The 15929-nt window shown below is 43.1% G+C and overlaps 1 protein-coding gene across 1 annotated transcript in view; it reads right to left on the reverse strand.

Moving 5' to 3' along the window:
* The window catches only part of DYRK4 (dual specificity tyrosine phosphorylation regulated kinase 4), a 72068-nt gene that overhangs the window by 12658 nt on the left and 43481 nt on the right, over positions 1–15929 (reverse strand). The window contains exons 6-11 of the mRNA XM_078849150.1: positions 13334–13480; positions 10571–10712; positions 6907–7070; positions 6355–6491; positions 3952–4092; positions 26–164 (exon numbers count right to left, since the gene is read on the reverse strand). Coding sequence (XP_078705276.1) covers positions 26–164; positions 3952–4092; positions 6355–6491; positions 6907–7070; positions 10571–10712; positions 13334–13480 — 870 coding nt within the window. The remainder of the gene's footprint in view (positions 1–25; positions 165–3951; positions 4093–6354; positions 6492–6906; positions 7071–10570; positions 10713–13333; positions 13481–15929) is intronic.

The following is a 15929-nucleotide window of genomic DNA, read 5'->3' on the forward strand; positions in this document are numbered from 1 at the left end:
TTTATAATGAGATGACAGTACTCACAGGTTTCAAGTCACAGTGGATAATTTTTTCCCGGTAGAGCATTTGTAAACATCTCAGCACACACTGAGTGAATCGTCGAATCAAAGACAAACTAAAACCTTGGAACTTGTTCTTTTTGATCAGCTGATACAAATTTATTCTGCGGGATGAGACAGAGAGACCAGGGCACTTTGGGTTTATGGCATGAATAGTTTAGAGCTCATTAGAAAGCCTCTTGTTGTTTTCCTTACATGAGAGAAAGGAATCACCCAGAATAAAACAACATGTAAGTTTTCCTTGGGAAAGTTATATTGCATATAATAAGCATAAATATCTTGATCCTCCAGATCTAATGGATGAGTAATGTCAATGGGACACATTTATTTATTGAACCAGGTGTCACAAATCCATTATTTTTCACCATGCAGAATAGCGTTCTCACTGGCGGAATAAGAGATAGAAAGGTTTGGTCCAGTTCCCATTCTTTTTAATTGACCTTTGACTTGGCACCTTCCATAAATTCCTTTGTATCTCAGTGCCTGTGGTCAGATGCTCAAGGGAAATCATCCTTGATAAAATACCTGTATAGTTTCCATTGCTCTTATACCATCCTCATCAATGTAGTATGAGCACCTTTCAATAGTGCATTAAGTGACGTGACTAACTTCTGTCATGTGTGGTTTGATGGGAGCGGGAAGGGCAAAACAAGTAAACAAACATCAGACAGAAAAAGAGGCTTCCCTTACTAGCTGTTTCCTTCAACCTTCCTCAGCAAGGCAAGATCCCCACCAGGCAATGCCATGGCCAGAAAGGAGATGGGAAGTGCAATGGTGCTGCTGCAGTAGGGCTGATAATAAGAATCTAGTGATGCTGTTCACTAGAGCACTGAAAAGCTCAGCAGTGTCAATGTACATCAGGTCATGCGGATAAACCTTTCTCCCCTTTCACTTTGCACAGGTTTGTACTTGTGTGAGTTTCACTTTGAGTTATGGGTTCATAAAACTCAAAGCAGCCCTCCCCCCAAAATGCCATGGTTTGCTTTTGGGACAAAACACCAAATTCTCCAGTTCCTCCTGAAACCATAAACTGCTCCAGTGTTGCTGAGAGCTCAACTCAGGTTTACTCAGCATTCTGTCCAGGTTCACTCAAAACATTTTCCATGAACTTGGGCCAGTTTTCAGGTCTGCAATGAAATCTGTTTTACCTGGTTGTAGTTTTGCACTGTCTGCATTTCTAGATATCTACAATTATAGCCCCAATTATCATAGTATCTGAGCACCTCACAACCTCAAATTTATCCCCACAACACCGGCAAGGGAAGCGCTATTATCTCCATTTTACAAGTGGGAATTGAGGTACCGAGAGGTAAAGTGGCTTGCCCAAGGCCACACAGGAAGTCTGTAGCAGAGCAGGGAATTGAACCCAGATGTCCTAAGCCCCAGGTTAGTGCACTAACCACTGGATTATTCCTCTTTTCTATAAATGTGCCTTTCAATCGAGGACCCCTAACTACTTTACCAATGATAAAGCAACACTCTTCTGAGGCAGGTAACCATGATTATAATTGCTATTTTACAGTTTGGGAAACTGAGGCATAGGAGTAGGAGAAGGGCCTGGCAATGAACTAAAATGGCAACCTTGCTAGTAGGTGTCAAAGGTTTACCAAGAGCATTTGCATTTTGTAGAATGTTGAGTCTCAATTTTCAGAATAACTGATATATCTTAGGTTTAGATTCTTCCCTGTATGCCGGAGACATATTGGTGTGATGTGTGTTGAGGGGCTGTGTTGCCATTGGAATCCCAGAAATAATTCTGGCTGAATTAGGCAGATTTCTTCTTAGGGGTTGTGGGTCACAGTGCGTCACAGCTTCATCGCTCTTGGAGACAGTGGAGCATGCTTCTTGCTACGCATCTGACCAACTGTGCTGGGGACACAGCTATTGCCCTGCCCTCACCCGCTTGCTTTCAGACAGCTGGGACCTACGCAAGCACTAGAAGGGAGATGATGCTGTGTTCTCCAATGGAATTCTGACCAGTTACTGAGCATAGGTGCAAGACACTGTATATAGGGGGACCTCCCTCTCTTGCACATCCACACAAGGGATGGACAGAGTCTGGCCATTAGAAAACAAACTAGCTAGTACATGGTGCTTTCATTCTGTAGGAAACAACGTTCATCAATCAAGTTATTGCTTTACTAATAATTTAAATTACCATTGGGCCGATAAGGCAAAAATATGCTTTTATGTTATGGACAGAGGTTCCAGGTCTCTTTTAAGGGGATGAACTTGCTGGATAGCCAGAAGCTCTTTTCCTCTCATTTTCCCACAGTGACTTTCTGAGATGCCAGGCTGGTGCCTTTATTGGACCCAAGAGGCCTTTGATTACATCATGTTAATCAGCACACGTGGCAGAGTTCACGTTTTCACATGTATCAGTATGAGCTGGATGTGACATTGAGTTTAGGTCAGAGTCAGGGATCAAGTCTTCTAATAATTTGCTGAGTCTTCAGCATGCTGAGAATACTAGAATGGATGGGAAGAAAAGCCTGTTACATCTGTACTCAATTGGGGAAGATTTTTTTTAGAAAACAGAAAACTAAGCAATTGCTTGAACTCCCATTTGACATTTGATTACAAGAAATGTGAAAAATAAAAATGTCCATGATTTCTCCAAACTTCCTCCTATAAAGTACATTCACAAAACAATAACAATCATTGTATTTTTAACTTCTGACATCCAGTATCTTTAAAAACAGCTGAAATAATCATTTTAAAACACACCCCACATTCCTGATATTTGTTATCATGTTTGTGAGACAATAGATGCAACTATAAAGGTCAAGTTCACTTGCTGGTTCCTGTATTTTTCTCCTATTCTATCATCTCCACCTGGTTACTATTTTGAGGGAATCATGGGTATTTTTTAGCACCATGTCCTATGGGAGTCTGTCACGGCTTGTTTTCCTTTGCTAAAAATTGCAATGCTGTGCACTATTTATATAGTGTTAGACTGAATACTAGGACAAACCTAAACTACATGTTCTTTATCAGGAGTTTTCAAGGGGAACAAAAGAGGGCAGATCAGCATAACAAACCCTAAAGTTCACCAACCCCTAAATTCACTTTTTAATTTTTTTCCATTTCATTCCATCAGCTAAAGAAATATAACATGCACAGAACAAGAATTATGCACAGATTGTGCCTGGTTCTAATAAGGGTGCACATGGTGTATGTGGTGGAGGAAGTCTAATAAGGAGCCTTTTCCCATCTACCCGTGAGCACCAAGAGCTAAGGTCAATCCCAGGCTCTGTGCTGAGAGATTGCTTCTTCTTTGCACCACTCAGGGATGCAAATTGCCCCCCAAAAGGGTGGGGAGGGGCCTCAACCACATCTCATTGGATGGTGCATCAGGTATGCTCCCTCTATGCTTTGGGGAGCTAGGGGAAGGATTGTGCCTCTTGGGAAAAGGAAGTATCCCTCTCAGGGCTGTGGCTAAATACCACAATCTGGCCCTATACGTAAATATATCATCTGTGTCCTTTCTACATTCTCAGGCCATTTTTCTCTACTTTGTTCCCATCCTTTTTCAAGGGTTCTTGATAGTGGGGTGTGCAGGGAGAGGAAATGATGTGTAAATTAACACAGATGTCTGTAAACTAAACATACATGGTGTGAACCAGAAAAAAATACAACCAACCAACTCAAAAATGGGGTTTCCAATTTTGGTTGGCTGTATTCTTGGAGATTTCATCACATGGCATAATCTTTAATTAAAGATTAATCTTTAATTCCTGGAGATTCCAGGACAATCCTGGAGGGTTGGCAACCCTACTCAAAAACACTAAAAAGAAAGAAAATAACAGACAAGTTATCTTCATAACATGTATGGGTCTGCGATCCTATATCATTTGGCCCATGATATATGTAGAAGAATATATACCTTACCCTAGCAGTTCAAAAGAAATGCAGAAGTGATTGCGAAAGTAAAAGCATTCCTTCATATGGACAACATTGTGAGTATTGTCTTTGTCTTTCTTCCGAAGAGCATCGAGAATCTTCACTTCTACCAAAGCCTGATTGTGAAATCTACATGCATAGGACAAAGTCACATGATATGGCGAGGACCTGATTAATTTAGTCTAACTGTAAATGGAATACTACAACCAACATGATCTTGCCACAGATACAAAACAAACGGCTCTCATTAAAGAATCAGTAGTGACTGGTAACTACCACACAGTAGAATCTGAACTACAAGAGTTATTTCCTAGTCTAAGTAGAGAGAAATACTGTGTGGTAATTATTGGCAAATGCTGACTTCATAATGTTAACCACTATCTATTCTGGTTATTTTGAACCTGGCTGGCAAAATAATTGAATGAAAAAATGTTTCAAATAATACATGGTTGAGCATCTAGGGTGAAATCCTGGCCTCAGTGAAGTCAATGGGAGTCTTTCCATTTACTTCAACAGAGCCAAGATTTCACCCCAAGAGTAGCAAGGTCTTCAGTTTTCTATAGTATCTGTACAAGAGGCTTACTGAAGCAAGAATAAAGCATGCAATGAAAGGGCCTAATTAATTTCCTGCTTAAGATAATAGCACAACTCCCATTGACTCCAATGCTGCTGGATCAGGCCCCAAGAATTTTAGTAGTAAAATTTTCTGGGCCTGGTACAACAGCACTGCTTAGTAGAACAAACCTGGCCATTACTAAGAGGGGAAGAAAAATTGTAGGACCATACGTAAAATTTCCTATGCTGGAGCCAGCTATTGGTCCTCCTAATGCTGTATGCCGTCTCCAGCAATGCGTCATTGCTGGATGCTTCATAGGAAGGTGATTGTCCCGCACCCTATTTTCTAACTATGCAACATTATATCATGTTGGAAGAGGGGGGAATTTTTCAGCCTCTGAAGATGCTCTGCTTTGCCCTCAGCATAGGTATGAATATTCCCTGTATATTTTATACATTTCTGTATCAACAGCTAAACCCTTTAAAATCACGCTACACTGTTTGCCTGGATGATTTCCTGTGGCTCTTATTTCATCAAACTGACTCTATGCTGGGAAAATAAAGTGCTCCCTTTTTGTCAGTTTTAAGCTTGCTACCTTTTGATTGTGCTCTCTTGTTCTTATGCTACGAGGAGGAATGAATACAAGCACCATCCTGGTTTTCCACATATCATTACTTTTATTCAATTTTCCTCTTCTTCTCCTTTCCAAACTAAATAGTCCTAAGATTTTTAATCTCTTTTACGAATAACCCTGCCATTCCTATGGTTTTTACCATCTTTTTTGCACTTGTGGATTTTTCCAGAGTAAAAGAGCTGATCTACGCTACAAAGGCTTTGCCAATACAGCTATACCAGTATAGCTATCCTGGCAGAGCCCCCAAGTGGGACTCAGCTTATACTGGCAAAAGGAGTTCTTTTGTTAAACTCCTTTTAAACCCCCTACCCAGACAACATAAACTATACTGGCCAAAGGACTCTTTTGCTGGTAGAGCTAAATCTACATTGGTGTGGGGGAGGGTTTGCCAGCATAGCTATGTCTGTCAGGGATGTGTTTCTTTAACACCGCTGACTGACATAGCTATGCTGGCAAAACTTTGTAGTGTAGTCCTGGTCTAAGGGTTTGTGTACTGGGGGGAAAAAAGCCTAGAATATCTAGTGTGGAACAGCTATTCTGCAATAGTTCTGTGTGGGGACACTCTTATTCCACACTAAAAGTGCCTTTGTGATGTTTAGGTTAATCCACTTTGAAGTGGATTAAAATAAACTGCAAAAAGGCCTTCTTAGTGCAGAATAAGAATGCCCACATGGGGAGGTGGTGCGGAATAACTATCGTGCTTTAAATTCACATCCTAACCCTTTCACACTAACTTCCCCATGTAAACAAGCCTTATAACAAGCCCTATTGGATAACTCTATAACAAAGCTATTTGGGAGTCCAGTATTGGAATAAAATGCAGTTTTGCAAGTCAGGATAGAAGTGAATTGGCAGAGTGATGAAGTGGGGGGAATATAACTGGAATTGTGGGGGACGAAGTAAGTCAGAAATGAGGTGCATTGGCCCAGCTACGTGCAGGGAGCTTGCACCATTCCTGCCCACATCATGCCTGACTCTCCAGGACGTAGCATCCTTCCAATTTTATTGCCAACAAACTCACGCAAAATTTTTAGAAGTATTTGTAAATATGGAATAAGCAAGCATCCTTTTTCTTATAGCATAAACCGATCATTACTTGTAAATTATCCATAATAAAGCAGGGGATGATTATTCTCATGAATAGAAAAGTATCAGCCTATCAAAGACCTCTTTAACCTCTTGAAGTCGTGCCATGCCATACCTTTTCTTGTTCCTTATTATTTTCACTGCCACTAGTTCATTGGTTTTATGATCCAAACATTTTGCTACTTGTCCAAACGACCCTTTCCCAATGACCTCTAGCACTTCGTAGCGGTAAGCAATATGGTCATGCAGAACCTGCAGTAGACAAGGAAACAAAATGCAAGGTTCTGGTGCCAGCACAAATTGAAGGTTCATATTCTAGAGTGGTGTGCGTGTTTGTGAATTCACTGCTCATGAAAGGTGCTGGACTGGCAAAACCTGACGTCTTACGCCCACAGGACAAGTTGAGAGAGAGAGAAGTGCACTAGCAGAAGCGGCACAAGCCCTTAACTAATGAATCTTGCGTCAAGGGAAGGTGGGTCTCCATTCAGAGCTTCGCTTTTGAGATTCAAACAGGTTGTCAATAGTGATGGGTTTGCAATGTGGCCATTTAACTGCTAGCAAGTCATCTGAGACCCTCATTTATCTCATATAGACCAACTAGCAGTGGACAAATAGTCACTACAAATATTGTTGCGCAGAATACCAGTACCATGATTTTTCCTCTTACCTTTATGTAAGTGCCATGTTCATCATCATAACAATTATTATTCTGTGTTTCAGGTAACCCTTCAATCTTTTTAGCTTCCAGACCAAGAAACCACAGCTCTGCATAATTTAGAATTTCTTCTTGCTCATATACTGTTAACTGGTTTCTAAAATATTTCAAGGCTTCTGAATTGAAAAAAAAATCAACAGTGAAAATGTGGAATACCTTGGTGATGCAATTCAATTGTGATTCTTACAGTAAAAGTTTTGTTTAAATGTAAAGTGATTAATTTGTTATTTTTATACTCCCCTATCAACTGTGTTCTTTTCCTGACTCTGCCTGGCTGTGTGACCCTTCGCAAATCATTTATTCTCTTAGAGCCAGTCTTCCAGAGACATTTAGGGGCCTGGTAGAATTGTCAACAGCACCTACGTGCCTAACTCCCATTGATCTCAGCTTTTGAAAATCCCAGTAGGTGCTTATCTGCTTCTTTAGGCACCTAAATATCTCCTTTAAAGATTGGGCCCTTAGGCCTTGGTTTGCCTACCTGTAAAATGGCTTTATGTACTTCCCATGAGTGAGGTTCAGCTAAGTAAAGTTTGCAAAGTATATTTTGCTCCTTGGAAATATGGTGTTAAGTGCAAACTGTTAGATGTATTATTTAGAAAGCAGTTGAGCATGAGTTAAAGAAACAAGTCAGACCTATCCTCTGTATTTCTAAGCATATTTCTTGATTACGCACTAGAGCCCCCATTCTGATGTCACATCATGAGGTCACTGATGTCATTTGCAGCTGGAGGATTAGTCTGCCTGGAGCATGACGAGGCAGTGTGCTCCACAGAAGGGCTCTATGGATTTACCCCAGGTGCTCTGGAAAGTATCTGCTAATGCTTCTTCTTGGGTGGCCAAGGGAGGAAAAGAGCCCCAGCTGTCACTGCTGCCTGATCTTCCTCTTTGGCCTTAACTACTTAATCTGCCCCCACAGTTAAGTAGGTAGAAATTTGGTAAGTGTGATTGGTTCCCTTTTTTGAACTGTGGCTATACAGTGTCTGGAACGCACCTGTGGGTGGAAAATGGGGGTGGCCAATGTGTGTCCACAGAGTGGCTGGTCTTTGGAAGCTTGTCTTCATTTGCACACTGCTTATTCTATCTGTAGGGCTTCTGATTTTTTGGTTTTAACTCATAAATCCCAATAAAACACCCCCAATACAAATAAACAAACAAATAAATAAAAGAAAAGAAAAGAAATTGATGTTTATCCAATAAACCCTGGAAAAACATCAGAAATGGTTACTTGTATGTAAGGGCTTGTCTATACAGAGCTGTAATGAGGACTATGGAGGTGTGAGTTTTGAAGTGCCCAAATGTATTGAGCACTAATTAGTCAGGGTAGATCCTGCCGGTACACACTAAAGGGTTCCTAGGGCACTTTAACGAAGTACCGTTTGAAACAGTGCTCTGTTCAAGTGCATGAGGCAACATTACAAAGGTATTACTTATTGCAGTATATACTACTGTAATGAGTAATGTAAATAATATACATTACTCACTACAGTATATACAAAAAGCAAGCCCCCAAAGCCATCTACATAAAACTCAAAAATTGCTAACAGTAACTCCCTTCTCCCAAACAAAATGAATAAACCCTGAAAAACAGAAGCCCAGCGATCCGTTATGTTGTAAGAAGGTACTAATGCTGCTTTGTGTTACGCTTTAGCTTCTTTACTAAGGGTGGAAATTTCAAATCCACTCAGCACTGGCCTAACTCTACTCCCATACAGATCACAGGTGTAATTTACATTGACTTCACAGCAAGCAGAGCTAGGCCTAAGCTGAACGCTTTTGAAGACCCACGCCTGAATTTCTAAAAAAAGCATCTATCACAGTTGTCCTGAGGCATATTTACAATAGCACATTGACTCAAGTCAGATGCTCTCACCTCCGAAAAAGAGCTAAATGCATAGTCCACCAGTCTTCCATCCCCCAGGCAAAGGGCTCAGAAAACAAATGGATTTAGTCCTTATAATGGCTAAACCTAGCATTAGTCCTCCAGTGCTACAGAGGATCTCTGCTGAACTGTCAAACCAATGAGCTGTTTTAAGCTGTCTTAATTTTGCCTGCATGTTGGTCTGAGGCCAGCCTTATTAGTTTAAGTCAAATTCTCAGCAACTGAAGAGCCCAGAATTGTTCCTGTCACCAGAGTGTCACACTGTGTCCTTGTGTCAAGTCAATTTTTAAAAAAGTTTACTTCCACAAGTCCAAACATAGGGAAAGCAGAAGGTTAAAGACTAGAGCTTACCTACCCCATTCATTCAAAATCACTGGTACCAGTGCCTTTGAATAAAAGGGAATGCGCGTTCATATTTTTCTGTTGACAACTGCACATGGAATTATACTGTAAGGAGGGTGAGATTCTCCTTGAACGAACAGGGCAACTTCAGTTCCAAGTGTCTTGTTTGTTTATGTAGTGCCATATATGACAGGCTTCCTGAACCTGAGGAAATCAGAATGTCAGAGCTGAGATCTGCCATTCTGATCAGAAGGGAGAATTTACTCTTAGTCACCATATACTGGACAGTCATTTTTGCTTATGACTATCTGTTTGTATGTTTTTAATGGATCCATCACCAGGCTATAATTATTGCCTAGTAGTATCTAGGCACTGTTTATATAACAGAGGTTCAGCAGTGAGTTAGGTTCAACGTGGGGATGTATTTGCTCTACCATTCCCTTATTTGTAGTCACTGATGGTTGATTTCCAGAAAAATATTGCCAGGTCCTTCTGCTACTCCCTTGTTAGGGGGAATATTTTTGCAAAGAGATGAGACGAGCAGCTACAGCCAGGTGATTTTTTTTTCTTTTTGGTAAATAGATTATTTGCCAAAAAATGCATTTGTCACTCAAACAGAATTATTCACAAATTGGGGTAGAATTCAGCAAATAATTTTAGCCAAATAAAAAATGTAAAAATATATATTTTTTAAAAAGCTGAAACTGTTTGTTTTGACATTTTCAAAATGAAACATTTAGACTTTTCATTTCAAAGTAACATTTCACTTAGAAATATAGCTAGATTTGTTAAAAATAATTTTAAAGGATAACAAATACCTGAAAAATTAATGAAACAAAACAACGTGGAAAAAATTGTTCATTTTGTTCAACCCAATTTTTTCCCATGAGAGACCCTGATATGGGTAGATAGTCAGGGAGGCTAGACTGTCCTGCAGCTCACACTGCCATGGCTACCATTCTATTTTTAGTGTGCTGGCTCAATGAGAGTAGTGCACGTATGCCTTCCAAAGGCGGGAATCACACCCCCAACTCCAAGTGTAGACAGACCCTTAGTGATTTGCCTTCCCACAACAAGGTCACACGTCCCGGACAAGCCCTTGCCATGGTTTCTTTGCAGGGACTGGACTAGATGACCTCTCAAGGTCCCTTCCAGTCCTATGATTCTATGATTGATTCTATGATCCTCTTGTCACTTATATATTTGCACTAGTCTATTTGTTTCACATTTTAATATCAACAGTTAAATTATATTTAAAAATTCTCTAATGCATCCCTTCCCTTATCCCCTCCCCAAGAAAGGCATTTCAGTGAACTCTTACAGCAATTCACCTCAGTGAGTGCTGTTTGTTACACTGTTCTCTCTAGCATTGCATTGTTTCTGCTCATACTGTACCTGAAGCTGTCAGAGGCAGCTTGAGACTGGTGTTGGTTTCTTCTGTTTCTGGCCTATTGGGATGGACTCTGGTAGCACTTTCAAGCAGGTTTTCTGCAAGGTTAAATTGGGAAAAATGTGGCTGGCCTCGAGATCTGTTTTCCTGCCAAACAACAAAGATTTTCATTTTGCTTTCTTGTATTTTCACTCGTTTTCAGCTCATCCCCTACCGTTACATAAAAACAGCTGCCTGTAGCCCACTCAGAAGTAAACACTGGAGGCTTTGGACTTTATTAGGGATTTTAAAGTTTAAAGTCAACCTGTGGAACTCTTTGTCAGAGGATGTTGTGAAGGCCAAGACTATAACAGGGTTAAAAAAAGAACTAGATAAGGTCATGGAGGATAGGTCCGTCAGTTGCTATTAGCCAGGATGGGCAGGGATGGTGTCCCTAGCCTCTGTTTACCAGAAGCTGGGAATGGACAACAGGGGATGGATCACTTGAGGATTACCTTGTTCATTCCCTCTGGGGCACCTGACACTGGCCACTGTCAGAAGACAAGATACTGGGCTAGATGGACCTTTGGTCTGACCCATTATGGCTGTTCTTATGTTCTAAAGCTAATTTAGGGCTGAAAAAAGGCCTGGAATCCTTGGAGAATATAGTCCTCCGTTTATCCAGAGAACAGGTACAGCATGGGTAACAACAGTGGAAACTTCCCTTACAATGTGCCTTCATTCCGACATGGAGAGAGACACCTTGAAGGGAAAAGGGGGAATTCAGTTTCCATGTCTATTCAATACTTGGGGCTCAATTATCAGCTGGTGTGAACTGTCATAGCTCCATTGACTTCAGTTAAGCTATGAAAATTTACACAAGTTGAGGATCTGGCCCTGGTCTTTCTGCTGAGGAGGTGGACAAGATGATCTAAGAGGTGTTTTCCGTTTCTGACTTCTGTGATTCCAAGAGTCAAAGTGTGCCTCTTTACTTCTAAGCTTGAGAAAACAGGTTTAGAAAAAAACAAAACAAAAGACCTCAAACCTCCATCCTAATAGGGGCCCTGATTTACCAAAGCACTTAAACATGATTTGTATATTGGACATTTTACACTCCTGTGGAATTTCTAAGCCTTGCTTTAGGAAGGAGTCTGGCCTCTATGCATCTTCTTATAACAATGGCTTTTAAGTGTTTTCTTAAAACACAAGACAATCTCCCCAAACCCTTAGATTAGTAAATTAACCTGTTCACAGAAGATGCTAGGTAAGAACTGGAAATTCTTAGAGTTGAAACTTAAGCAGACTACAATGGGACCTGAGCTCATGTTTGTGCGTGAATGGTTGGCTGCATCAGGCCACGGAATTCAACCTTTTTGATAGTTTGAATCATTTCAGGTAAGCAGCCTCTCTACCCCATTCTGTATGTTGTTCTGTGCCCTAGAGCTCCACTCAACCCTTACACACACATTTCTAAAAAGGTTATAAAACCCATGGCAGTGTCTCAGTAAACCTCTACCTGACAAGCTGCTGTTTATAAAGCTTGCAATCTCCAGGCATTCCATGGCATCGCAGGCAAAATGCATTCTGGGATAATTCTGATCCAGAAACATAGGCATCGACTTCCTCTCTACCCAGGGAGTGCTCGATAGCTGTTCTGCCCCAGGCCCTGCCCCCACCCCCACTCCGCCTCTTCCCACCCTCACTCCTCCCCTGGCCCCACCCCCACTCCACCTCTTTCCCCAAGGCTGCACCCCCTCCCCGCCTCTTCCCGCCCCCCCTTTTCCCCACCTCTTTCCGTCCCCTTCCCTGAGCACACCCCATCCCTGCTCCTCTCACTGCCTCCCAGCGCCTCCTGCATGCCGCGGAACAGCTGGGAGGTAGAGGGAGAAGTTGATCAGTGGGGCTGCGGGCCGGGGGGAGGCGCTGGGGAGGCAGGGAGGAGCTGGCTGCCAGTGAGTGCTAAGCACCCACTAATATTTTCCATGGGTGCTCCATGTCTGGTCCATAAGATCGGAAGATCTAGTCTAGTCCATAAGATCTGAAGATAGATCAGAATGGGGCCCAGCAGAACCTGCCAAATCTGCTGAGACTCCACCATAGATTTGTTACAGTAACATCACAAATAGGAAGGGAAAAGGATCAACATTGTAGAGATAAAGAAAGTGAGTCACCTCTTTAGAAAAAGACAAAATTTCTTTATTGAAGAAAAAAGACAGGAATTTAGAGAGCAGGGATTAGAGAAGGACAGAGGAGTTGGGAAGAATGAGGAAGACAGACGGAACTGGTTGGATTTTTAAATGCCAACATTGAAGAAGGCTTCAAAAGGTTGAAGTAACTTTGGATAATCATCAAAATTTATGGCGATATCTCAAATTAGCTGCCACACCTTTTAGGTATTCACCCATCACTAATTTTTTTTTTGTTTAAACTGGAACTGTGCTAGTGAAAATAGAAACTGAAAAAAAATCTTCAGTAAATTATATCTATCTACAGATATACAAACATCCAGATAGGTCACTAATCAGATTCGCTAAAATTCCATCAGCTCCATTAGAAACAAATCGGTTAACATCAAACAAAAGTCTCTAACAATCAGATAGACGAGGTGAGTGAGATAATAGCTTCAGGGCCTGAAGAAGAGCTCTGTGTGGCTCAAAAGCTGGTCTCTCTCACCAACAGAAATTGGTCCAATACAAGATATTGCCTCACCCACCTTGTCTCTCTAATATCCTGGGACAGACATGGCTACAGCTACACTCCATATAAAAATGAGATGTCCTTTAATTCACCTGAAGCAATAGGTTCACATTCTGCAGGTTCTTTGTTATGTGAGGAAGGCTGCTGTCTTGTGGATGAGGTCTGGCGGTATTTAAAATGAAATTGTGCTTCGTTTGGCCTTCCAGATGAGGGAGTGAACTAATGCTGCTATTGAATTTCTGAAGTCAAATAAATAAAAATTACATGGTAAAGATTTTTTTTTAAAAAAAAAAAACAGCTTAGTTTGAAAGAGTGACCTCGATAGCTTTTCTATGCTTTTAAAACTGATTTGTCAAAAACATATAAAAAAATGTACAAGAACACAATTATTAATAGATGAACAGATATGTTAAAACAGCAGCACTTGCTTCCACTATAAATTCATGGCATGAGTTTTCTTAGAACTACCTAATTTTAGTTTCTCGTAACTTTTTTTTTAAATTTCACCTTCTGAGTTGACATTTTGCTATACCTTTTCAGCCGAAATGTTATATTTTTCTGGAAAACCTGAGCAAAATTCAGTCAGCAATTTCTGAGTTAAGTGTAGGAAAAAAATCCTGGCTCTAACCAGTGATGAGCTGCCAAAATCTTAACAGTGGGTTCCCTCCTCACCCCACGAGGGGGTCGTTGCCCACCCCCATCCCCTGGGACTCCTGCCCCATCCAACCCCCCCGAGTTCCTTGACGCCCACCCCCCCAGGACCCCTGCCCCATCCACCCCCTCCCCTGTCCCCTGACTGCCCCCAGAACCGGGCAGGAGGGTCTCGTGGGTCACCGTAGTGGGTGCCCACCCCACCCCTAAAAGACAGAGGCACCTGCCGGGGGCGGCGAGGTGGGAAGTCCCGGCTGTGCTTACCAGGGGCAGCTCCCAGGAAGCATCCGGCAGGTCCCTCTGGCTCCTAGGGGTGGGGGAGCGTAGCTGGGGGAGAACTGGGGGAGTGGCCGCTCCCCCACTGATCACATCAAAAGTGGTGCCTTTGGTGCCGACTCCCTGGGTGCTCTGGGCTGGAGCACCCATGGGGAAAATTTGGTGGGTGCAGAGCACCCACCGGCAGCTCCCTGCGCCCAGCCCCAGCTCATCTCCACTCTGCCTCCTCCCCTGAACCCACCGCCCTGCTCTGCTTCTCCGCACCCCCCCCCCACCCGGCTTCCCACAAATCAGCTGTTCGGCGGGAAGCCTGGGAGGGCTGAGAAGCAGGCCGTGGCTTCCCACTCAGGCCGAGGGTGGCGGAGGTGAGCTGAGGCGGGGAGCGGTTCCCCTGCGTGCCCCCCCCAGGTTACCTGCTGCGGTGCGGGCGGCCCTCCTCGCGCCCCCCTCCCCCCACCTGAGCTTAGCTCCGCTCTGCCTCCCTGGGCCTGAGCAGGAAGCCGCGGCCTCCTTCTCTGCCCACCCCGGCTTCCCGCGTGAACAGCTGGGGGGGCGGTGAAGCAGAGCGGGGCGGTGCGTTCAGGGGAGGAGGCGGAGGTAGAGCGGAGGTGAGCTGGGGCTGGGGGTGGGGCAGGGAGCTGCCAGTGGGTGCTCTGCACCCATCAAATTTTCCCCTTGGGTGCTCCAGGACTGAAGCACCCATGGAGTTGGCGCCTAAGGCGCCACTTTTGGCCGGTTAAATTTAGAAGCCCTTTTAGAACCAGATGTCCCTTGCGGAACAACTGGTTCTAAAAGGGCTTCTAAATTTAACAACTGGTTCCAGAAAACCGGTGCGAACTGACTCCAGCTCACCACTGGCTCTAACCACCAGGCTATAGAGTCATTCTCATGCTTGTGCTCGCTCGCTCTCCATCCTCCCTCCCTCTTCCCCGCAAGATGTGTGCACACGCGAAAGAGAAAACAAATACTAGGGCATGAGAGGCATGAGAATGGCTCTATAGCCTAGTGGTTAGAGCACTCATCTGGGAGGCGGGAGGATCCAGAGTGCACTACCTTCAACAGGAGAGATTGAGGGTGCTCTACATCAGACTATCCCAGTGGTTAGAGCACCCTAAGATGTGGCAGATCCCTGTTCAAATCCCTTCTCCCCCTTCCAGTGGAGGGAGAACTTGAACCTGGATCTCCCACATCCCAGGTGAGTATCTAAATCACTGAGCTAAAAGCTATGAGGGAGGTTGAGGTTCCCTCCTCCCCAGTTTTGTGTGAATTCACCTGAGGGGCCCGATCCAGTAGGCAGTCTCTGAGAATGCCTACACGATTGGACCCCATACGTGACTTAAGTAGCCGAATGCCTATCTTCCCCTGGTTTGTGAACTGCTTTGACGTTTAGGCGGGGGATAGGTGTCTTGAAATCTAGAAGGAGGCAACAGTGCAAATGCCCAGGGGCCAAACTATAGGCACCAAGTGTGTTTAGGTGCCTACAGAGTTCCATGAGAGTTGTGTATCACACTGGGATTTAGGTGCCTAAAAAGGGATTTAGGTACCTAATGCCTTTTGTGCGTCTAGGTCTAGGTCTAGGTCTTTTTGTTATTTGCAAAACACTGCTGCATCACAAATGCTTTAAACTCAGTTATTGATGTGTGTGGTAAAAACTTTTGTGACTGATGGGAACTACCATATTTGGTATCCAAATTGTTTGCATCCCATCTAATAGCTGCAAAGAAAGTATTCCGTGTAGAAACCTTCCTCTTGTAGACAGAT

Source organism: Lepidochelys kempii, chromosome 1, assembly GCF_965140285.1.
Source record: "Lepidochelys kempii isolate rLepKem1 chromosome 1, rLepKem1.hap1, whole genome shotgun sequence".
NCBI lineage: Eukaryota > Metazoa > Chordata > Testudines > Cheloniidae > Lepidochelys > Lepidochelys kempii.